Consider the following 25,687-nt stretch of genomic DNA (forward strand, 5'->3'; position numbering starts at 1 on the left):
GGCTGTTCACGATGTATATGAGTTATTAATTGGCGTGAGGTGACAGAAGGGACAGGAAGGGGGCTGGGAATCTGAAGACTTGTGTCTTGCTGTGACCGATTTTGTAAAGCATGTTCAGAAACACAAAAACAAGTTCTAGCCCTGTCCGGTACTGTCCTGCACCAGTGTCTTACTCTGCCCACCCCAAACACCTCACCCCTCTCTGCTTTTCTAGCCTTTCCCGTTCCTACACTGGTTCTCAACACAACTGGGAAGCAGGCAGTGAATTACTCCCCTCTGGACCCCCCACTCTGACTTGCAAGGTCCCAGCTACCCCTCCCATGTCTCACCGCCTACTTAATTCTCTTCCTTTTTCCCCCCTGTGGTGCTTTGCTCACAGCAAGCTTTCTATTAACCCCCATGGAGGGGTTAAATGATAACCTGGGTGTTAACTGAAGTGTGAATACTCTCTGGATTATTTAAATTTTGAAAGCAGGCTCTTTAAAGACTCAAACATTCAGTTACATAGGCAGCAAAACAAGGGACTTCCCTGTGGCTTTGGAAGAAGGCTGGGGTTTAGGAGTTTTGCCGGTTGGGGGAGGTGAGCTGGGCCACACCAGGCCAGCATACATTCTCTGCAGACAGGCTCGTTCTACCTCTTTGGACTCACACCATTTCCAACTTGCACTTCGTTGGTAAATCCTGCTCACTGTCAGATCTGGAGTTTGATGCCCTGTTGGAAGCTTTTCTCCCAAGACAAGTACCACTGTCACTGTGAGTTTTTCCACAGATTTTTACAACTGGTAGGTAGCAGTCCATGTGGGGCTGCATTTTTGGAAGTTGCCAGTGACAGCTAGATGTGAAGAGATTCTATGAACATCTGAGGTTCAGCAATGAAATACATGCATTTTGGGTAAATGGAGAATATACCTATATCTATATCTATCTATCTGAAGGTGATGTTAGCTTCAGATGGCGATCACCATGCTAAAATCCAGATCCCTATGGATTCTGAAGGGGGAGTTTGTAGCACTATCCCTCATCAAATAATCAAATATTCTGTAGCAAAGAACACACATCTTTCTTAGAGGTTGGAAGTTTTGTTTTTGTTTTTGTTTGTTTTTGGCCACGTGGTGCGGCTTGTGGGAATCCCTGACCAGGGCTCGAACCCAGGGCCTCTGTAGTGGAAGCGGAGTCCTAACCACTGGACCACCAGGGAATGCCCTGGAAGGTCATTTTTAATTTAATAATTACTTCTGCTGTGCATCAAGTTTCATCTAAAGCACACTTTCTGTACTTTTTTCTATCAGATTTAAATTAAAAAGAATGAGGTTTTTTAAACATATTAAAATATTCTCATTGAATTGAGAGTAAAGTACTTCTAATTTTGCAGTAGAGCAGTGAGGCTAGGATGCAGGCAGCTGAAGGACAGGGCATCCGGAAGAGGCCATAGCAGTGGGCTGACCTAAGGATGATCTAATGATGTGGTACGCAGGAATTAGAACATTCTAAAGTAACGGCCAGCTGTAGAGGCCCAAACACACATCTTTGGAGTATTAGTGCACACCAGTGTTCTCGAAGTTATCTGAAACGTGTTGACATCAATCGGTGCATCTTTGAATTACAATTGTAGATTCTGTTTTTTTTTCTCCCCTTGCTATCATTCGAGTGGAAAAGGGGGAAATGGTGGGGAAAAAATTTTTCTGAGTTAAAAAATAGATTTTTTCTTTCATTTTTACATACTATACATTTTTAAATCCTGTATTTAAAAAATAGCAGTGTTAATCATGTCTGACTCCTATTTTAATATAGTTTGAAACAAATGTTACATGAGATTGAAACGGAGAACGTGAGAAGGTACAGCTGTTATTCAAATAGCTCCTCAAGTTTCAGAAGCTCTAGGACATTTTCAAAGGTTACAGCTTTGGGAGATGGACTTCTGGCTGAAATAATCTCTAACGATTCACACAGAGATACAGAACGTGATCGCAGTGTTTTAGCCTGATATGCATATAATGTTCACTTCGCCTACATCATCTAAGTCTGTGGGAGAGTCTGTCTTCGTCAGATTCTGCTCACAGGGGGCCAATGACTGATTTCCTTCCAGTTTATTTAGAATATGTGGAGAAGCCAGAGGGAGCCGAGTATTTTGTCATAAATGCAGATTTGGAAGGCAAAATGAGTTTCAAAGCTCTCTTCCATGGTGCAGTAGGGAGACACAGACTGGGCTTTTAGTTTTCGGTTCAAGTCCTAGAGCGTAAACTACAGCAGCCAAGGCGTTCTGATGAAAGGAGAATAAGGTACAGCACGTGAGGGATGGGGGCGGACTCACGCGCCCCACGTACTGAAGATTCTCTCCTTAAGAAGGGAAAGGAAAAGAACTTCCGCCCTTTAACATGAAGTTCACGCACACGTAGCTAAAATTTTCTGGGCTCCGGCGCATCCCTGAGGCCCCGCGGGCGGCTTCCCCCGGGGCGGGCAGTCAGAGGAGCCGGACGGTGACGCACCGAGTCGTCCTCAGCTCGCGTCCCTCTCCGGCCGCACAGCGCGGAGCCGGAGGGCAGCGGCTGGGAGACCGCGAGCCCCGGTGCAGCTTGCGAGCCGGTGCCGAGCGCGCCCCGAGCCCCGCGCCCCCGGGAGCGAGGCCGGTCGGCGGCCGCGCCGGAGCCGGTGCGGAGGGGGCGGGAGGCGGATGCGGGTCCGCGCGGGCGCCGCGTCCTCCGCTTCCAGCCGAGCCGCATCCGGAGCGCCCGCAGCTCGGATCCGGGGAGGAAGGTGGGCCCGGAGGAGGCGGGACGGGAGAGGGGTCGGGGAGGGGTCCCGAGGAGGCGGGGCGGGGAAGAGGAGCGTGGATGGGGGAGGGAAGGACGGAGGGGCGCGCAGACCGAGCGGCGGCCGCGGGTGGGCACGGGCGCGCGGGGCCGGCGGCGGCCACGGGAACCGGGAGCGGCTCCGGGAGCGTGTCCAGTGCGTCCGGCGGGGCCGGGCGGCCCACGGGGTTGGCGCCGGACCTCCTCCCGCCCCACCCAGCTCCCGGCCGAGACGCGCGGTCCGGGCCCTCGTGTGAACCGGCCCCGCTTTCTCCGTCCACAGATGCTCCGGGCGCCGGCCGTGCTGTGCGTGTGCGCGGCCGCCTGGTGCGCGCAGGCTCTGGCGGCGGCCGCGGGCCGGCCGGACGGCGGCAATTTTCTGGACGACAAACAATGGCTCAGCACGGTGTCCCAGTACGACCGGGAGGCCGGACAGTGGAACCGATTCCGAGACGTAAGTCGGCGCCTTCCCGCGCTCGAGCGCGCTGCCCGGGGCGGGGTGGGGGTCAGGTTGGGGCGCGGGGAGGAAGTGGGCGCCTTGGAGGCCGCGCCGTGCTGGGGGGTCGCCTACCCGGGGTCCGGGTGTCCCCAGGTCCCCACGGTCCTCTCCCCGCCCCCAAAGGTTCGCAAAGTGCCACCTGCCCAACTTTGAACGGGGCCTGGCGCTGGCGGGCACGGCCAGGGGGCTGGCGAGGCGTTGCGCTGAGGTGGGCTCGATCCCGCGGCTGGCGGCGCACCCGGTGGCCTGGGGGGCGGGAGCGGGAAGGTGTGGGCTCGTTGGCGCCCGCCCGCTCCCGGGGACGGCGGGTGTCTGGGGCCCCGGTGAGCGTCAGCCTCCACACCCGGCGAGGACCTGCACTCGATCACGATGTTGCAGACTCTGTCCGGCGAGGGTGGGCTGCCGGGGCGGCAGTGATAGGGTTAAGCTGGGGACCCCCCCCCCCAAGTCCCGCATCCTACCTGGGAGCTTCCTCAGGGACGATGAGGTCTATCGAGACGCAGCCTGTACCTGAGACCCGACCGCGGGTCGCTGTGCACCTGCTGGTCAGTGTCCACCGCACGCGGACGCAGCGCAGCCGCGGGGCCGGGCGCGGTGGTCCCGGTGGGGCTGCCCCTCCCCCCGCCCCACTTAAGCCTCTGTGGTCGCGTTGGCAGACGCCAGCAGCGCTCCGCACACCTGAGGACCCTCAGGACCCGCCCGCAGCGCCTCGTGCGCAGGGGCGGATCTGCTCCCTCGGGCAGATCACACTCCGTCCTCATTTGGAAAATTGGGAAAGTGAGTGGAAGCTCGGGCTAGTTTCATCCTGCGCCCTTCACCCCCAGCCGCTCGCAATACCCCTCACAAGTAGTGGCTGACAAGCCAAGCCCAACGTGGAGCCGATTCTGGCAGCCGGATTCCGCAAGAAACGCTCATTTTTACTTAAAATTCGACGTAGCATCTCATTGATAATAGGCCTGCGTATAGGTGCTGGAAAACGATGATGGTCGCATTTAGCAGGGCTCTGTCTTACATGCCTGTGAGTGAAGCCTAAGCAAGATTTTACTGCTGAGTACAATTTCTTGTGCCGGCGAACCCCTTACACTCCTGTTTTATTCAAGTTGATGCTGATGTCGAATACGATCCAAAAGGCCAGCAGGCGAATGAGATATTTCTAAACCTAGGGGAAAATTTCTATTCATCCTGCCTTCATTTGGGGTGAACATTTGTAACTGTTCGAATAATGCTTCCTATTATGACATTTCGTTGCTGAATGGCTACTTTAAAAATATTTAGAAAATGGATTTTATGCTTCCTCTCTAAAACATTTTAAATCTCGAATACCTTAGTATTCTCTGACTTCATTCAAATTACTTTATTGAATTATTAAGAGCAAACCAGTCTATACTCGGACAGTTTGTAAATGTGCTTGATTTAAACGACTTGAGAAAGCTGAGTGGCCTGGAAGGATTAAATATTCCAGGATTCCTGCAGCCAGCTTGTACGGAGACCAAGTAGATTGTTGTTTTGCTATCGTGTTTGCAGTTATTCTTATGTGATCTCAGGGGCAAAATCCATCAAAATTATATGTTAAATTTAAGTAAAGGATTTACTGAGGTTTTTTTTTTTTGGCAGACATGTTTGAAGTACATGCAAATATACATGCAAATGTAATAAGGATTTATTTGAAAAACGTCTGCAAGGTTTTAGGCTTACCGTTTTAGTAAGACAGTTAAATTTTGTGGATAGCTTCTGGAGGGCAGGCAGGAGATAAGTGATTGTTCCCCTTTGAACCACCTGTAGCTTATTGTTAGCATGATAAAAGGTGTGCTGACAGTGTGAGGTCTCAATGCAGAATGCACGCTGGATCCTTATTTAGACCACCCACCCCAGTGGCAATTTACATATTTTCTTTATGTTTTGGGGAGTTGTTAGCTTGATAATTTCTTTCTGTCTTTTTCACAATGTTGTTTATGGGTTGGTTCATTTTAAACTGGGAACACATGGTTAGGAGGCATTGCTTGAAACAAGTCTGTACTGCACGGAATCTACCTTTAAATGTTCTGCCTCTATCTTAAATAATGGCGTTGCATACTCAGTTTTATAAAGGCAAAGAAACAAGGAAATCTGAACCTCTTCTTTTGGAAACAGTTTGACTGAAGCACTTCTGTTGAGTGCTTTTCTCCCATTAAAATATAATTAATTTCATTTAGAAAAAAGCTTTGAGATTTCTCAGCATAATTGTTGCTGAAATGAATTCTTACCGTCTTGTGGCTATTTTACACAGTTACCATTATTTTAGAAGTCACTCCTTAATGCAAGCTGGAAATATATCTTCTTTCGAATAATATTTGAAAACTATTTTGAGTAATAGTTGAAAATACAATTAATCATTCTATTTTAATTGAATGATTTTTTAAAATAAATGTAGTCTTGAAGTAGGTTTTATATAATATAAATTGTTTTATATAATAAAGCTTTAGAAATAAAGACCATGGTTAGGAAATATGTGAGAGTAGGTGAACAGAAGAAGCAGGATCATTGATGACTCGGTGGTGAAGGATGAGTCATCTTCCCAGTTTCCTCAGGATAAATCACAGAGAAATAAGAGAACCACAGGCAAGCTTACAGTGAGTAAGTATTAACATAGGAACAGCTTCAAGTAATTGTGACCACTCTAGACCCTGTACTGGCAACACTCTTTGAATAAACTTTTGTGGCCCTTTAAAGTGTACAAAATGATGTATAGACACAGAGCACTTGTATCCTTTTGAAAATCAAAAGGATCTATTATATTTGGTTATTGGTATAAAATTCCTGTAGAGATTCTAGTCTCCATGTTTTAGGAAAAATAAAAGTTTAATTTGAAGATAGAAAGAGGTCAACACATTTTAAAATAAGTGTGGTAGATTGAGCCGGCCTATTCAGGGTATAATGATGAGATGTTGAAATAAAGCAGACAAAAAACTCTCAACCTCGGGGTATGTTAAGTAGATACTCTGGTTGCATGGCATTTTCTACTTTTTTAGTTCTGTTGAATGGTGATAAAATCCAGAACCCAAGACTCCTCAGTGGGGGAATTGTGGGAATACTACGACCTTCACCAGGTACAGGGTAGAGACCCCCTCACCCCGTTTTTGCAAACATGAATATATACACCAGTCTATTAGGAGAATTGGATATCAGTATCATTATAAGGAAACCATGAATCACATGGTTTATATATTATATATTTCAAACATTTATGATTTATAAGTCAATTAAACTATACTCTTTATCATGTAATAAATGAGTATGGAATTTGGAAAGCAATAAATTAATCGGCAGTGAATGATATAATACCACCATCAACCTTTTATATTATTGATTTCACTGGAAGACATATACTAATTAGGAATGATAGAGGGATACTGTATGTTGGCAGCAGTACAATAAAATCTAGCAAAAGTGGCAGTGTTGGTCATGCTAATTTTAAATAACTCATATAATCAAATCAGAATTCTGTCCTTAAATTGAAATTCCAATGCTTCTGGGTTACATTTCTTTTTCAATAAAAATATTTAGGAGTGGTGGGTAGGGGGAAGATGTAGGGATGAATAGGTGGATCACAGAGAAATCTTTTTTTTTAATCAAAGATACTTTAAAAACTTTTTTTTCAGAAATATAGTTGATTTACAATGTTGTGTTAGTTTCAGGTCTACAATAAAGTGATTCAGTTATATATATATACAAGATATATGTATGTATGTGTGTATATATATATATATATATACACACACACACACACACACGATACCGAGTATAGTTCACTGTGCTATACAGTAGGTCCTTGTTGATTATCTATTTTACATATAGTGGTATGTATATTTTAATCCCAAACTCCTAATTTATCCCTTCCACCAACCTTTCCCCTTCGGTAACCATAAGTTTGTTTTCTGTGTCTGTGAGTGAGTCTGTTTATGATTTGTAAATAAGTTCATTTGTATCATTTTTTTAGATTCCACATATACGTGATATCATATGATACTTGTCTTTCTCTGTCTGACTTAGTTCACTCAGTGTGATAATCTCTAGGTCCATCCATGTTGCTGCAAGTGGCATTATTTCCTTCCTTTTTATGGCTGAGTAGTATTCCATTGTATATATGGACCACAACTTCTCTATCCAGTTCTCTGTCCATTGACGTTTAGGTTGCTTCCATGTCTTGGCTATTGTAAATAATGCTGCTGTGAACATTTGGGTGTGTGTATCTTTTGGAATTAGTGTTTTCGTTTTCTTCAGATATGTACGGTATGGAGGTTCCTTAAAAAACTAAAAGTAGAGTTACCATATAATCCAGCGATCCCGCTCCTGGGCATATATCTGGAGAAAACTATAATTTGAAAAGATACATGCACCACAGAGGATATTTTGGGCAGTGAAAATAGTCTGTATGATAGTAAGATGGTAGATACATGTCACTGTACATTTGTCCAAGCCCAAGGGTGAGCCGTAAGGTAAACCATGGACTTTGGGTGACTATGATGTGTCCTGTAGTGGGATCAATTGTAACATTGTAACAAATGTCCCAGCCGGTGGGGAGGGTGACAAGGGAAATTCATGCACGTGTGGGCAGTGTGTATATGAGAAATCTCGGTACCTTCCTCTCAGTTTTTCTGTGAACCTAAAACTGCTCTACAGAAGTAGAGTCTTAAGGGGCTTCCCTGGTGGTGCAGTGGTTAAGAATCTGCCTGCCAATGCAGGGGACACAGGTTTGAGCCGTGGTTTGGGAAGATCCCACATGCCGCGTAGCAACTAAGCCCGTGCGCCACAACTACTGAGCCTGTGCTCTAGAGCCTGCGAACCGCAAGTAGAGAAAGCCTGTGTGCAGCAATGAAGACCCAACAGAGCCAAAAATGAAATAAAAAAAAAAGTAGAGTCAAAAAAAAATCATAACCACAACTCCATCACCTCAAAAAACAAATTAAAAACCAGGGGCTCGTTTTGAACACTGTTTTAAGAAGTGGTTACCATTTGTGTTGCAAAACCTGAAATCAACTTCAATTACATTTGTTCCTTGAGTAATTTTTAATACTCTTTAGATGTATTGGAAGCAGTAGGTAGTAAAGTTTTACAATTTAACTTTAAAAATGCAACCTTAACGTAAATTAAGGGACATGTGAAGTGTTGTGAAAATGTAAAATGTAGGTCGAGGTGTCTCAGAGGCACTCAAATTATAAGTTGGTCTTTTAAAAATGCCTGATTTGGATATACTGAATAGTAAGTAAACAATTACAGACTTCTTGTTTTTAAAATTTTATTGAAGTATAGCTGACTTACAATGTTGTACTAATTTCTGCTGTGCAGCAGATTGATTCAGTTACACGTGTGTGTGTGTATGTATATATGGTCTTAATTCTTTTTCATTGTTTATCACAGAATATTGAGTATATCAGGAGTTCCCTGTGCTCTACAGGAGGACCTTGTTGTTTATGTATTCTCTCTATAATAGTTTACATCTGCTAATCTCAAACTCTTACGAACTTCTTTTTTCTTTTTCTTTCCCTTTTCATTTGAGTTGGGGTTCGAGTGAACAGATTATTTGAGAGAGAAGGCTGATGTGGGAGGGATGTTTCTGCGTCCTTAGTGGCTGCTGAGGAATAAAGCACCCCCCAACCCCGTCATCTGTTAACTGGGACACAGCTGTTAGAAAGTAAATAGGATGGTTTCTGTGCCTATTCCAAGGAAACTACTCTTGATTTAAAAGGCATTACATACAGTATTTCTTTTTCTCTTTCTGACTTACTTCACCTTGTATGCTAACATATATATATATATATATATATATATATGGAATCTAAAAAAAAATTTAAAAGGTTCTGACGAACCTAGGGGCAGGACAGGAAGAAAGACACAGACGTAGAGAATGGACTTGAGGACACGGGGAGGGGGAAGGGTAAGCTGGGACGAAGTGAGAGAGTAGCATGGACTTACATATACTACCAAATGTAAAATAGATAGCTACTGGGAAGCAGCTGCATAGCACAGGGAGATCAGCTGGGTGCTTTGTGACCACCTAGAGGGGTGGGATAGGGAGGGTGGGAGGGAGGCACAAGAGGGAGGGGATATAGGGATATATGTATACATATAGCTGATTCACTTTGTTATACGGCAGAAACTGACACAACAATGTAAAGCAATTATACTCCAATAAAGATGTTAAAAAAATAAAAGGCATTACAGTTCAGACAATGGAAATCTTTAAAAGACCCCTCTCAGTGAGTTTCTTAGGTTTACAAAGGGCCCTGGCTGTGTGTCCTGACTACCCGGTGTCCCCTCAAAACTGAGGCTCTTTTTTTACTGAGATATAATTGACAAATACAGTTGTATATATTTAAGGTGTATGGTGTGATGAGTTCATATTCATATGTCTTGTGAAAGGACCCCTTTTGTGGTACTTTAATAGTAGGCAAGACTTGTATTACTTTGCTTTGCAACAGTATGCACCAAAAATCAAATTAAAGAAGTAATAACAATTTGGGGAAATTTAACACATTAGACCATTATTCTCTCTGTTCAGGAATACTTTCTCAGTAGTGGATATCCAATTCTGATTTTTTTAAAAGTATATTTTTAGTGCTTCTCACTATGAAACCACATTTTAAAATGTGACACTATTATGTTTTATCACAGTTGAGAACATGGGGTCTTCTTGGGAATTCTTCACAGTTAATTCCTTGCATTTTCACGATTGTTTTTCTCTCTGTCTTTTAATCTTTTGATGACAGTGGGCCACAGTGTGTTTAAAATTCCAAATCCGTGGGCTTCCCTGGTGGCGCAGTGGTTGAGAGTCCTCCTGCCGATGCAGGGGACACGGTTTCGTGTCCCGGTCCGGGAAGATCCCACATGCCGCGGAGCGGCTGTGCCTGTGAGCCATGGCCGCTGAGCCTGTGCGTGGGAGAGGCCACAACAGTTAGAGGCCCGTGTACCGCAAAAAAAAAAAAAAAAGTCCAAATCCATAGCAGCCTTTGTAGACAGTGTCCGTATTTGCAGATCAGAGCTGGTGAGACTATAGCATGAGATGTTTTTTTATCTTGGACTGTTGTTCATATTGTTGAAATCAGGGGGTTACTAGAGAGACAGGCGGTTGACCTCCTAAAGGAAGCAACAGGCTTTAAAGGCCATGGGCCAGTGCGTGGCCTCAGCAGCCAGGAGCCATCCCCATGCAGCATCCTGACCTCTCCTGGTCATCAGGGTCCTGGTTAAGCCATGGCCCTGGTTAAGCCCTGGCCCTGTTTAAGCACTGGTTTTATACAGTCTCAACATGCCTGTTTCTTATCACTATTCCCCCCGCCCTGCCCCCCCCCACTCACCACGGTGTCAGGGTATAGGGTGGGTTTAGTTAAGTCAGCATCACGTGAGGAAGCAGGTCAGACGATGCCCAGGTATCTACCGTTTCTGCAGAGGGGCTCCTGGGTGGAGCTGACACCGCATTGTCAGACCCCATCAGGAGGCCTGAACCGAGTACAAAATTGAGTCGATTTGCCCTGGCTTCGTTCTGACAGATAGACGTTAGGGGCGTGGGTAACACTTTAACTCTCCAGCTCTCATAACTTCTCGTGAATTATTAGGAAAGTGTAACTAAGAGGATTGAGAAATAAGTTACTCTGTATGTGTGTGTGAATCCATGTTCTGTATGTGTATACGTGTGTACATAGAGGTCTGTGCATAAATGTATATGTGTTGTATATATGGTTTACCTGTGCCTCTTCAAATAGGTAAAAGATGAAATAATTAGAAAACCAAGGTGTTGGTATATTGTATTATAGATATTATTTTTATATGTTAGTTAGAAAGCAGACAGTCCCCCTAAAATGTTAAGACACGGATCAGTGTATTTTTTTTCTGGTTAAGTTTTCCGCATCTCATGAATTGAGAACGTGATCGCGTTTGCTGTTACGTGTGTGGTCCTTGTGTGCTCTCCTGGTTCTTACGGGAAGTTAGCTTGTTGGGGTTTCTATGCTAGATATACTTTTATAAACTTTTGGCTAGGTATACAAAAGGAACAGCAAGCACTGCTATAAAGCATTTATTTTCCTGCTCTTACAATAAGACTGGTTTTATTTTATTTTATTTTTCTATTGTAGTGTAGTTGATCTACAATGTTAATTTATGCTGTACAGCAAAGTGATTCAGTTATATATACATTCTTTTTTTCATATTCTTTTATATTATGGTTTATCACAGGATATTGGATATAGTTCTCTGTGCTATACAGTAGGACCTTGTTGTTGATCCATCCTTTTGAATATGTGTATTAGCTTACATCTGCTAATCCCAAACTCCCACTCTGCCCCTTCCCCACCCCCTCCCCATTGGCAACCATAAGTCTGTTCTCTATGTCTGTGAGTCTGTTTCTGCTTTGTAGATAAGTTCATTTGTGTCATGTTTTCGATTCCACACATAAGTGATATCATATTACTTCACTTAGTATGATAATCTCCAGGTCCATCCATGTTGCTGCAAATGGCATTATTTCATTCTTTTTTATGGCTCAGTAATACTCCATTGTATATATGCACCACATCTTCTTTATCCATATATCTGTCGATGGACATTTAGGTTGTTTCCATGTAAGACTGCTTTTAGATCTCAGCCCTCTGACTCAGAGTAACATTTTCTGTCCTTATACAACTTGAGTTTTCATGATCTGGGCCAGAATTATTTTATTTTCTGTAAATAAAATAATCTGAATTATTTTATTTTGAATTTTGAATTCAAATCTGAATTTTCTACATTCACTATCCAAGTCCCATACGCTCCTGGAGTATTTACATGCGTCTTTCCATCTATGAACATCCTTTAGTCTTTTCAGCTCTTTCTACTTCTGTTAGCTTACAGATTTCCCTGCCCTGTTGGGCTGTGAACTCTATACCACAGTAGACTGTGCTCTCTCCACCCCACACCCCTGCAGTTCATGGGCATCTGCACAGTGACCAGCTGGGAGTAAAGATTAGAGAACACTGACCATGAGGGAGCCCTATGTGAGATTCACCTGCCACCTGCCCGGTCGCAGGGAAAGCCTTTCAGATCTGTGTGTTTTCTAGGGACCATTTCCCTTTCTGGCCACCCCCCACCCAGTTTTGCAATTTGAATGAATATTTAATTGTTATAAAATGTCACGTGTCAAATCCTGAACTGCCTTCACCCGTCAGTCCACAGTGTGCCCCGGTGGACGTGCTGGGCCACTGTGACCACGTCCACTTGACCGTGGACTGTCAGGCTGTGCATCCCTGCACCCCCTGTGCCAATCCATCTACTTCTTCTGCAGTTTCTCTTCGACCACAGAACACTGTTGCTCTAAAGCCTTTAGAGATTTTTTGCTGCCCACTAGGTAATATCAAACCCAGTGTCCCCCCTCTCTTATGTGACTACTGCACTTCAATTCATAGATGTGCGTCTGAGTCCAGACAGTTCACGGCGCATCCAGATGTATTCATTTCCGTCACTTCTGCCTCACTTACAATTGCTGGTCTTTCAGGTAGCGATGTGTTGAGTTCCTGCCTAAGGGGACTGAATCTGAGTGCCTGGGTACAGATAGGATTTCACCTCCCCACCGTGTAACCGGCCCTCAGGAAGCGGGTGGTCCAGGCCTGGGATTCAGTCATCCTCTCGGGTCTCCATCAGTGGCCACTTTCTGTCCAGCAGGAGGGACTTGAGAGAGTGGGGGACACACAGCTTGTGCTGGAAAGGACCGCAGGTGGCCAGGTGGGACTGTCCCACAGGCCAGGAGTGAGGGACATGGCACCCTTCCCTTCTCCAAGGGCAGCCGGGATGTCAGCTTATCACAGGGGCGGGAGGGATGCTGGGAGGAAGGAGGCCAGGCGGGTACAGGGAAAAAGATACAGGTCACTACTGGGCGTGTTTCAACCATCTCAGTATTTCTTGGAAATACTCCCTGTGCCCACGGAAGGGATTCTTATTATTTCCAGTGAGCTGTTTGCCTTGACCTTGACCTTTTTTCCTCCTGGGTCACTGGGCTGACAAGGACCAGTCAGGGCTTCCCCAGTCCCGACATTTTGGATCTCGCACTGCGGTATGATGCTTCTTGGCCTATAATTACTATTTTTCGGTGTCTGTTAGGTGCCAGACATATTAAGTATATAATTACATTTAGTAGAATCTTTAAAAAATATTTTTAATTGTAGTAAAAAACACATAATATAGCATTTACCATATTTTCCATTTTTCAGTGTATAGTATAGTAGCATTAAGTGTATCCACGTTGTTGTACAACCATCTCTAGAGCATTTTCATGTTGCAACATTGAAACTGCACCTGGTAAACAACTGTTCCCCTCCCGCAGCCGTTGGCCATCACCCGTCTACTTTCTGCTTTTATTAATTTGACGACTTCAGGCATCTCATGTAAGTAGAATCGCACGGATTTGTCTTTTTGTGATTGGCTATTTTACTGAGCATAATGCCCTCAGTTTATCCGTGTTGCTGCAAATGGCAGGATTTCCTTCCTTTTTAAAGCTGAATGATATTCCACTGTGTGTATACACCACACACATTTGTTTATCCATTCATCCATGGATGGACACTTGGATTGCTTTCACCTCTTGGCTGTAGAAATAGACTGCCACGAACACAGGTGTGCAAATATGTCTTCAGGATCCTGCTTTCAATTCTTTGGATATATACTCAGAATTGGGATGGCTGGCTCATACGGTAGTTCTATTTAAACATTTTTTAGGAACCTCCATATTGTTCTCCGTAGTGACTGCACCAATTTACTTCCCCACCAACAGTGCACAAGGGTTCCAGTTTCTCCACATCCTTAACAACACTTGTTTCTGTTTTTTGATGATGGCCATCCCAACAGGTATGAGGTGGTATCTCACTGTAGTTTTTTTTTTTTTTTTTTTTTTTTTGCGGTACGCGGGCCTCTCACTGTTGTGGCCTCTCCCGTTGCAGAGCACAGGCTCCAGACGTGCAGGCTCAGCGGCCATGGCTCACGGGCCCAGCCGCTCCGTGGCATGTGGGATCCTCCCGGACCGGGGCATGAACCCGTGTCCCCTGCATCGGCAGGCGGACTCTCAACCACTGCGCCACCAGGGAAGCCCCTCTCACTGTAGTTTTGATTTGCATTTCCCCCATGATTAGTGATGTTGAGCATCTCTTCGTGTACCCATTGGCCATTTGTATGTCACCTGGAGAAATGTCTATTCAAGTCCTTTGCCCATTTTTATCATTATTTTTTTACCAACCTGAGAAGTAGACATTATTGATATATGTTTTACAAATGGGGAAGACTTAGTTTCAACAAGCTTAATTAACCTGCTTAAGATTAGTGAGACTGGGCTTCCCTGGTGGCATAGTGGTTGAGAGTCTGCCTGCCGATGCAGGGGATGCGGGTTCGTGCCCCGGTCCGGGAGGATCCCACATGCCGCGAAGCGGCTGGGCCCGTGAGCCGTGGCCGCTGAGCCTGCGCGTCCGGAGCCTGTGCTCCGCAACGAGAGAGGCCACGACAGTCAGAGGCCCGCGTATGGCAAAAGAAAAAGAAAAGATTAGTGAGACTATTAGCTCTAAAGATCATGTTTATTTGTCTGTTTCTTATTTATTAACAGTTGACCACTTTCAATGAGTAATTACAAGCAACTGAAATTAGTTTTTTTTTTTTTAATTTGAAATGTTATGTTGGGTCCTTTTAAATGGTCACAATTACCATCTTTTTGGTTCTTGTCTGCTAGACCAATAAATTGATAAAGACTTGGCATTTTTATTACGATTATGGAGGGAGTGTCTCTTATACAGAGTTACAGTGATATTACTATAGTTTGACCATTTCATCTTGAAGCTACAATAGAAGACTTCCAGTAGAACAGCGTTTTATCCAGACAGGCATAGTATATGTGACCATGCATAGTACCAGCATTTTTACTTAGTAGTGAATTTTTTCGATATCACAGTGCAGTTCTGAATATATCTTCGGTGGGCAGGAGTGCTGTGAAAAGGAGGAGTAATGTGTCCTTATGTGGCTGTGACTGGGCTTCTGAGGACACCTATAGCATCTTTGGGAACCACTCTGCACCATTGTGCCTGCATTCCCCCTGCTACAGTTGTGGATTTATTTTCAAGGTCAAGAAAGTGGAAAAGGAATTATGTCCTACAATTTTAGACTAGAAATCCAGAAATTTTTATTGTATACAGTCAACACCTACTCCTGGAAGTGTGATCACTGTTGAATGGGTGCTGACGCAGTCTGCCAAGTTCTGTCCATGGTAGATCGCTTATTTTTCTACATTTCCCAGGTTGAATATCAAAGATTGATGGAACACTGTTGATTTTTTTAAAAAATGAAATTGCGTCATATTTAAGATAGGTTAGAGCATGTCTTGCTTTTAAAATACTTTTGTTGTCTACTGCTGTTTGGAGACGTCTCCATCTAGAATTTCATTGACGTTATTCAGTATGAACTATTTCACTGAACATGAATTCTCTGCTTTTAGAGTTTTGTAACAAAAGAGCAAAATTAATTAGCTGCCATACTGAAGAGAATATGGAGTGACTTAAGATTTAATAATTTCTATATTTTATAGTTATTCTGGTATGTGTTGCATGTTCCAGATAATTCTGTGGGTTTTTTACTCTTAGCATAAGGAAAAGCCCATTATTTAGCAGGAATAAAAGAAGGAGGAGGACCAGAAATGCAACAACTTAATCTAATTGTGTCCCCAGATAGATAAAACATTGCAGGCCGTTAGCTTCCTGAATCTGGTTAAATGCTTACTAGCTCTAGCTCCTGAAATAGTAATTTGATGGTCCCTTAATCACAGCTCATTTTGACTCTTCTATCACCAGCTTACTCCATGACTTTCAGAATATTTACGCGGGGCTTTCTAGGCAGGATCTTCTCAAGCGTCTGAAATATGGGCTTGCTAGTTGCCTGGACACATGGTATTAGCATCTGCTGAAGAGCAGTTTTAGAATACGGGGATATTTCTAGGCCTTCTGTAGCGTACAGTGTAGGGTGAAGTTATAGTCTTCCAGTAGGACCGTCCTGGTGACACCTGCGCTTCTCCCCCAAGTCCCTGGGCAGTCACATTCACCTCAATGAACATTCCCTGAGGCACAGCTTTTCTGGAACATCGTATCAACAAGCACTACCTTCGTATGACCTGCAAAATGTTTCTTTGACATGAAACATAATTTCTTGGAGTTCAGGTGTTAAACGCTGTATTGTTTTAAAGGACTGTTGGGCTTCCTGAAACTATGTGAATCAAGGGCCCACTCCATGCTGGTCTGACTGAGGCGCTGCTGGTTTGGAAGCTGTGACATTTGAAAGTCACCCCCAGGGAAAGTCATGGTTTTAGGTAGATCATCACGTTGATCACGTTATCCTCAGAATTTCTTGTTGGTCACACAGGCCTGCTTGGCTTGCTAGTGTTGTCGCTGAAAATCGTTGGTTTCAGACTTGAATGCTTTCAGTTAGTTTTTTATTTCACATATTTGCCTAAGTAAAAGAATTTAAAACATGGGAAAATTGCCAGTGGGGAATGACATGTTTAATTCGGATAGCAAATTAATAGTCAAAGATAGGAGAAGACATCTCGCGAATAGGAAGTATTTGCGGGGGGGGGGGGGGATGCATTTTGAACCTTTGCCATGCATCCAGTTTTGAATATCATTGAGAACCGCCACAGCTTGTAGGTCAGGCGGTGGGATCTGGAAATCCAGTTTCAGACCTGCTTTGTTTGCTGAGTAGCCGAAAGCCAGCTGGCCTTTGCTGCCGAAAGCCTTGTGTTTATTCTTTGACTGAGGGCCTCTTTATTTACACGTGCTGCTGGTCTGACTTGTGGTTTGGGAGGCCGGGTCACCAAGGTCGCAGGTGACAAAGGCACTTCTCCTGCTGGTCCCCTGCTCACGCTGGCCTCGGGTGTGGCTCCCTCACCTGCTACCCAGATCAGAAGAAGAGTAAAGCAACAAATGTCATCTAGGGCGAAGCTGACGACCATGGGGCTCTGGGACATGTATGTTCCTGTTCACGTAATCATTTTCTGAGCTGAAAGCTATTTGCTGACTTCTAATTGGTCTGCCTGTTTGTGTGCCCTGAATGGCTCTCAAGTTTCCTGACTCCATAGCTCTCACCTTGGACTCCAAAAATAAGTTCTTTGTGAGCAGTAATCCTTGTAAGTAGTAGGTAGTTCTAGGTACAGGTGGTCTTATGTGTAATTAAAACCCATTTGTTCTTAATTGTTGAACTTGAATAACTAATTTTCACTTTTTTGTTGTTGGATTAGACTGCAGTGTTTCTGATTTGTATTTGTGGTTGAATAAAAACTTTTTTTTTTTTGCGGTACGCGGGCCTCTCACTGTTGTGGCCTCTCCCGTTGTGGAGCACAGGCTCCGGATGCGCAGGCTCAGCGGCCATGGCTCACGGGCCCAGCCACTCCGCGGCATGTGGGATCTTCCCGGACCGGGGCACGAACCCGCGTCCCCTGCGTCGGCAGGTGGACTCCCAACCACTGCGCCACCAGGGAAGCCCTAAAAACCTTTTTTTGTTGTAGTTCTTGGGTTTAACTTTTTTTACATTTGAATTAACCTATGAATTTAAAGAACTTTCTCCTTGACGGTATGATGACACTTGTACAGTTTAATTTTTACAGGGGTTTAGCAGTACTGATGTCACAACATCAGTATAGCCGTTTCTGCAGAGCTTAGGACAGTCTTCAGCTTCCAGCTGTGCAGAGATTTTCCTAAGGCTCTCAGAGTTTCAGGGCAATATTTACTGAAGTGTGTGGGCCCCTGTTCGCCCTCACTGTCTCCACCAGCTCACCTGCAAGGTCCCGCAAGGTCGTCTCTCATCCTTGGCTGGGATCCCCCCCTTCCACCTGGGCTAGTCTTGTGGATGGATGGCTTCCATGTTTCTAGGCTCTTCTGTGCCTACAGCATCTAACGCTTTATCAATACATTATTTCTCCCAAAGTACAGCTTGGATCTTTTTGCCCCTCTGTTGGAAACTCCGGTTCACTCTTTCACTTACGACAGAGCAGGACTACATTTGGCTGCAGCTGTAAACTTCCCTCCCCGAGAAAAACTGTGGCATGGCCACATAACGGATCAGTTCATACAGGTGTGGAGTCATCTTAGAGGGATACTGTGTGATTCCTAAACCTGTTAGGGTTGAGGTTCGCTGTTTGCAATCGTAAAACATACTTGGAGGAAGATTGTTCATCAGATGGGCTCTGAAGTGAGCGAGATAAATAGCTCAGGAGAGAGACAGTGGTCACTTCCAAGGCTGGTGTGGGGTTCTGCAGCAGGTGGGTGACAGAAATTCCTCTTCAGGCCCGGGCTCACCTGGCCCACTCGTGATTTCAGTGGAGCTCAGCCTTGGGGAGAGACGGTACCAGCCACAGGGACACTGCTTCCTGCTGATGGAACCAGGTCTCTGAGGCCTCGGGACTGTAGGCAGGTTCTGGTGGCGGGAAGGCCCTCCAGGTAGCATCTCAGCATGAGGTCACCGTGGACAGCTGGGACCCTCCTGGGGACACACAGGTCTCACCGGGAGCTGCTGCTCAAATGTCAGCCCCACTGACATCCGAGGCCCTTCATCACCTGCTCTCTTCCCTGTTTTCTGTCTCAGGCACCCACACCCCGGCCGGGCCAGCATCCCTCCTTCTGTCTAGGCGGTTCTCACCTGAACGCCTGCACAGGGGCCCTTTGCCCAGCTTCTCATCTCTCCCCTAACAGTTCTCATTTTTTGTGCCAGTGTGTCCTAAGCCCTCCCTGCTCTCCACAGTCGGATGCGGCCTCCCTCTTCCCACGCCTGCCCTGACGCACCTGGCGAGGCTGGTGTTGGCGGCGGGGCAGTGCCGTCGCTCTGCAGGCCGCAGAAGGGGACTCATGAAACGGGGGGACATGGGGCGCGTGGGCGGGCCCACAGCCCTTCCGCTCAGGTGTGCAAAGTCACAGTTAACGCAGAGCTCAGAGCCCAGGTGGATACTAGTAGTTGATGCTACAGCATTTTATTTTGTTTTTTCCCAGGGTTTTGGTGCGCGTGTCATCATGGAACTTGGCTTCCTTCCCAGTTCCTTAGACAGTCTTTCTTAAGTATCTGATTTCTGCATTTAAGCTCTCGTTTATTTTATAAGAACGGTGTTGCTTTTTACCGTCAAGTTTTAACTATATTTAAAAACAAAACAGGGCTTCCCTGGTGGTGCAGTGGTTGAGAGTCCGCTTGCCGATGCAGGGGACACGGGTTCGTGCCCCGGTCCGGGAAGATCCCACATGCCACGGAGCGGCTGGGCCCGTGAGCCATGGCCGCTGAGCCTGTGCGTCCGGAGCCTGTGCTCCGCAACAGGAGAGGCCACAGCAGTGAGAGGCCTGCGTACAGCAAAAAAAAAAAAAAAAAAAAGAAAAAAAAAGAACATTAGTAAGGGTTTCTATGTCGTACATGTTCTTGCACCTCCTGGTCTATAACGCCTAGGAAAATGTCAACAGTAGGCTGCTGGATTTTTGCCAAATGTTGCCACAGAAGTTAGTAGCCCCAAGTCAAGTTTTCAAAGCTAGAAAAAGATTTTCCCTTAGTCTTTTTGTTTAAACTCAAACTCTCTAAACTTGAGAATCCTAAGAAAGAAGAAACATCGTAAAGTGCCCTTAAAACTCAGAGGATTGGTTCCTTCACTGTACGTCACAGTGGAGCAGAGGGAAATTTATAGATTTCTTCTTCTTTTCTGGAAGGGCATGTGTTGAAAGGAAACTTCTTAACCTGATTTTGTAATAAAAATATAATGTTAAGAACAACCATTTGGAAAACAACTCTCGAAAAGACACAGGTGCTCTGAGATATATTTTGTAGCCTGAAGTTTAATCATGTGAATTAAGAAAACTATAATTTTTAATTATCCTACATGCAGTTGAAATGACAACTTCTCACATAAACTTTCTTCTTCCTACATGTAATCCTATCGTGTTCAGCATTCAACTCTGGAGAACCTAAATTACTGAAGGAAGACAGATTTATAATCTATAACATAGATTAAAGTTGCTTAAGAAGGATAGTAACAACTGCTATTTGTGGATATTTTATTCTTTAAACTATATAAAAACAGTAATAACAACACATACAAGACCCAAACCAGGAATTAGCTCCACTGGCTATTGAGTGGTTTGTATATTTCCTTAAGCGGTTTCTAAATTTTCATCTTGACGGCATCCTCAGCCAGTTGCCATGGGGGTGGTATCTACGCCTCTAAGATCCGAAGCAGAAATGAGGCCTCTGAGAGCATAGTTTGAAATCAAATCATGCGTTCCAATTGCTGGAATATTCCCATATCATTTTATAGTAGAGTAGTGTGGGATCAAGGCGTTGATGGTCATTATAATAAAACTTCACAGATCTGAATCCTGCAGTCTTGTGACAGTGCGGTAAATGAGCAGGCCCACGTGATGACATGTCCTCTGGAAGTTTACCATCTTTTATGGTGACTCTGCTAATTAACATCGTGATACGGAATTCTGTATTCAGTGCTCTTTTGAAAAAATCTTAAAGATTCAGGAATTCAGTGCTTACTTTCTTATACTTTCAGGGTCTGGGGTTTATAATACACGATAGTTAAGTTGTATTGTATGAAAACCACGACTGTTTCATGTGTAATTGTGTTGGTTCACCAACCTCCTGAGAAGTTCCCTGGGTGAGACCTGAAACTGGCCCCCGTGTGCGGAGGGCTGGGAGAGACCAAAGAGCGAGGCAGACCCTCTGGGTGGGCAGGCAGCAGGTGTAATGAATAAGGGGACTGACTCGGGCGCCACAGGACGAGTAGCTCACCACACCCACCCGCCAGAGTCTTAGTTTATACAGAAGCCTCATCTGGACTCACGGCGTATTCAGTCCAGGTGGTCTCAACACCGCGTTACTCTCTCAAGGCTGCATCCTTGGAACGGCTCCTGGGGTGGGAACTGTGGGCAGAGCCTGTGTTCCAGTGATTGGGGACAGAGGGGAGGGGGTGAGGAACCTCCAGTTACCCAGGTCCAGATCACGATCAGCTGGCAGTCACGTCTTCTGCATGACCTCCGCCATCAGATTGTTACTGAGACAGATCACAGTGGAAAAGAGATTCCTGTTTTCTCCTCTATTTTTATTTATTTATTCATTCATTTTTCATTTTATTTTATTTTGTTTTATCTTATTTATTTATTTTTCTTGCCCTGCTGCATGGCATGCAAGATCTTAGTTCCCCAACCAGGGATTGAACTCACGCCCCCTGCATTGGAAGCTCAGCGTCTGAACCACCAGGGAGGTCCGTCTTTATATTTAAATAAACAGTTCTGGCAATAGTGTTTGTGTTTCAAACTAGACCTCCACTTTCTTGGTTAACACTAAATAGCAGCTGATATTAGTGAAAAATGACAATTAAATAAAAATTTTCTTGCTAAATATTTAAGGTTTCTAAATTTGGGGGACAGTTTCTTTTACATTATTAGAACATGATTTTTTAAAGGTTATTAATGCAGTTTAACAACTTTAAAAATAAATGCTTAAATAAGTTATTCATGTACAGCAGAAAAGATTTAAAAATGATTACAACTTTTAAATAAATTATTATATATCTATAATTGTTGTATATTATATGTCTATAATTATATATATAGTCACTTCAAGTGCTATTTAATGTAATTTTGTTACATAAAAATAATCAAATTCCAATCAGAAAAGAAGCAGCAAATTAAAAAGTTTGTGATTTGAGTACTGTCCAGAAAAAGATTAGTCATAAAAGAGGTTAGATTTTGGTACCGTTTTACAGATAGCAGACATGATGGCAAAACTATAGAAAAGTGAACATTTTAGTTAGGTACTTTTTTTTCCTTTATGAAAATACCCAATGACTGCTCATTTTCCCCTAAAATGCCCTTAAAATTGATTAAATAAATTGATGACAGGTAAGGCTAAAGGTAGGGGTTCACTATTACTATTATTATACTGCTAATTGATGCAACCATACCGTTAATGGTTAGAAAAGCTATAAATGAATCGGCTGTGTATTCTCACCCAGGGTTATTGTGGAATCCTACAGGTGGTCCACCGTTTCCTCTGCACCTCCTGTGACTTCATACGACACAGAAAGACATCTGCCTTGGCAAAAACACAGGAAGAAATCGCACCTGTAAACAGTTCATTTTAAGCCAAGAGTAAAATTAAAAGTACCTCATTCTCACACAGTAGTGGCTGTTTGTTTCAAGTGGTTACAGGAGGAGGGTAGACCTGTTTCCCTATGGGGAACCGAGAGCCATAGGAGCAGCTTTGCCACTTTTCTGCGTCACCTCCGAGCACAGTCTGGCACCAGCTGCGGATGCAAACCTGGTGTTTCAGGCTCAGGTGGTGGGGTCTTGAGCTGCTCAGGGGGAGACCACACCCCAGCATTCTTCTCACCACAGGTGGGACTGTAGCCAAACCACACATGGTAAGGTCGTTCCTAAATTCACGTAGACGAATACACTGTGTTTTATTTGTTTCGTATTTTGCCGTATGCCTTGAAAAAAAATGCAAACATTACTGCAATCTTCTAAAATACTTGACCTTTTAAAAAGGTTTCTAGCTCCCTACACTACAGGACTTCTAGTGACGTTACGTAAGCAAGTTGAAAAAACTGTGTTGTGTCAATTTTGAAATGATTTTCAGTGGATTTTGGATCATATGAGGTCTCTGCTCTATACTGTGATCTGGCTGAAGAAATGTGACCCTTGGTTCCTGATTCCCTGATTTCCCTGAAATGGTTTATGGTACAGAAATAACTTTTGCTCTTATTGAAACAATAGGAATAGAGGAAAATATGATTTAAGTTAAAATAGTCAATTTTTCTTGAATGCAGATCTTTGTCCGTAGTTGAGAGGTAAAAGCATAAATCTTTAAAAAAAATAGAGACAAAACAACAGCTTCGGTGAAGACTCAAACTGAGGGTAACTCAGAGAACAGCACCCAGGAGCAGAAAAGCATGGGGTGAAGCTGCTTTTGTTGTGCATCGTCTGTAACAATAGCCCTGAGATGTGGGCGTAGCATCCATACTTAGCGTACAGCCTGAGCGACTAGATGAATAGAAAGTAGTGCTCAGAGGGTTTTTTATGTTTTTTTTTTTTTTTTTTTGGTGGTACGCGGGCCTCTCCCGTTGCGGAGCACAGGCTCCGGACGCGCAGGCTCAGCGGCCATGGCTCACGGGCCCAGCCACTCCGCAGCATGTGGGATCTTCCCGGACTGGGGCACGAACCCGTGTCCCCTGCATCGGCAGGCGGACTCCCCACCCTGCGCCCAGGGAAGCCCTCAGAGGGTTTTTCAAAAAGTGGGAAAATCATGTCTCATGATGCTAGAATCAGGGTGTTTACCCTGTTTAGTGTGTAGTAGCTTGAAAAACTTGGTAAGTAGTCATGTAACAAGACGGTGAAGTCTCTGTGTTTTATGGTGACATGCACAGCCTAACAGGAAAAATGCCTAACACCGTTGATTACAAGTAAGCTGTTGTCTATTGTTAAAATGAAAAGTACCATATTTATTACATTCAAATATGCATATTTTATAACTTTTAAAAAGTCATTCCTGAAACTGAAATGAATTTTTTAGTCTGTGTGTAGGTTTAATATGACAGTGTTTTTTTTTTGTTTCTAAAAACTGTTATTCAATAATTAGGAAGGTAGGAACAATCAATATGATTTAAAGAAAGCGAAACTATATGATATTAAAGTTTGAGCTTCATGTAGGAGCAACCCGATATGTCTTTATTTTAATATGATTTTGGACATGTCAGTGGCTCTAATGTGGTCAGTAATAATAAAAAGCATTAATACAAAAAAAAGAAACTAAACTGTGTACAAAGCTAGTTTGATTAACTGAAGTGAGTTGCCTGTTAGTATTTAATGGTCCATTAAAAGCCCATTTAAAGAAGTCAGAAACCACAGTGCGTATCTTGGTTTTTGACATAATCTAAGACAGTATTAGCAAAGGGCTCATTAGATTACGTGGACAAATATTTCCATTTTATTTGGAGAAAGGTAGTTTGAAATTTGCTCTCTCATCCAGGAAAAACAGTTCTCATTTCCCAAGATCATTATCCCTTTTAAGTGAAGACATGAACCACATCAAAAGTGTCCTGTTGGGCTTCCCTGGTGGCGCAGTGGTTGAGAGTCCGTCCGCCTGCCGATGCAGGGGACACGGGTTCGTGCCCCGGTCTGGGAAGATCCCACATGCCGCGGAGTGGCTGGGCCCGTGAGCCATGGCCACTGAGCCTGTGCGTCTGGAGCCTGTGCTCCACAACGGGAGAGGCCACAACAGTGAGAGGCCCGCATACCGCAAAAAAAAAAAAAAAAAAAAGTGTCCTGTCCCCCTTCCTTTGGGGCGTTATGCAGGAGAGCTGGTGTGGGTCATGGGCTACAAATAATAGTGTATGTAAGAAAAAACATTTTTGTAAAGTCTTAGAAAAAATATGAAATGATTTATAGAGAAAAGCAGTTTTACTGTGTCTTGTTCTTGGAGATACTGATCAAACACGAATGAGTTTATTCAGAGCTTCCTAGAGTTCTAGGCACCTGTTTCTGAAAGTTCGTAAGTTGTGTGTTATTAACATCTTAGGAAAATCAAAACCTGATGCTGTTGATTGATTGACTGCTGGGCTGAATGCATTCAACCAGAGAAAAGTGAGGAAATGCTTCCATTCAAGTGACAGCAGGGGCCTTATCACAGTCCGTAAATGTCGTGGAGATGCCGTTGTTTGGTTCAGTGTAACACGGTCCTGCTGTTGGGTGTTGAGAGGTCGGGTCTTGCCGCTGTAATGCGTCTTTGTGGGATGACTCTCGTCCTCCAGCCAGAACCCCTGCGTCTGAAGCCAGGTCTGCACTTCTGCTCAGTGGCCTTGGCGGGTCCCCTTCTGCCGCGTGCTTCGGCTCCTACTGCCCAGGGTTGTGCTCGGCGGTGAGGTGTTCGTAGGTGTGAGGTTCTTAATTCACATGGGCATATGTTAAATACATGATATGGGGCTTCCCTGGTGGCACAGTGGTTGAGAGTCCGCCTGCCGATGCAGGGGACACGGGTTCATGCCCCGGTCCGGGAAGATCCCACGTGCCGCGGAGCGGCTGGTCCCGTGAGCCATGGCCGCTGAGCCTGCGCGTCCGGAGCCTGTGCTCCGCAACGGGAGCGGCCACAACAGTGAGAGACCTCCGTACCGCCAAAAAAAAAAAAAAAAAAAAAAACCAAAACATGATATGTGTTAATCATCATTATTTCATTATGTAAATTTACAATTTAAGTTGAACTTAAATCATTCATTGTTCAACAACTGAGCCATGTCTAGATGAAGCATGTTGTCTGAAATATGTAGGATCTGGCATTTTCCAGTAAATTACAGGTATCTATTCAATGACAGAAGTAGTATCAGATATTAAGAGAAAAATAT

At 44.4% G+C, this 25,687-nt stretch overlaps 1 protein-coding gene across 1 annotated transcript in view; it reads left to right on the forward strand.

The window, feature by feature from the left end:
• Positions 1-2,421: 2,421 nt before the first annotated feature.
• Positions 2,422-25,687, forward strand: part of LOC132427627 (testican-3) — a 432,143-nt gene continuing 408,877 nt past the window's right edge. The window contains exons 1-2 of the mRNA XM_060015323.2: positions 2,422-2,754; positions 3,073-3,243. Coding sequence (XP_059871306.1) covers positions 3,073-3,243 — 171 coding nt within the window. The 5' untranslated portion in view covers positions 2,422-2,754. The remainder of the gene's footprint in view (positions 2,755-3,072; positions 3,244-25,687) is intronic.

The sequence above is a fragment of the Delphinus delphis genome, chromosome 6, assembly GCF_949987515.2.
Source record: "Delphinus delphis chromosome 6, mDelDel1.2, whole genome shotgun sequence".
In the NCBI taxonomy this organism is placed as follows: Eukaryota; Metazoa; Chordata; class Mammalia; order Artiodactyla; family Delphinidae; genus Delphinus; species Delphinus delphis.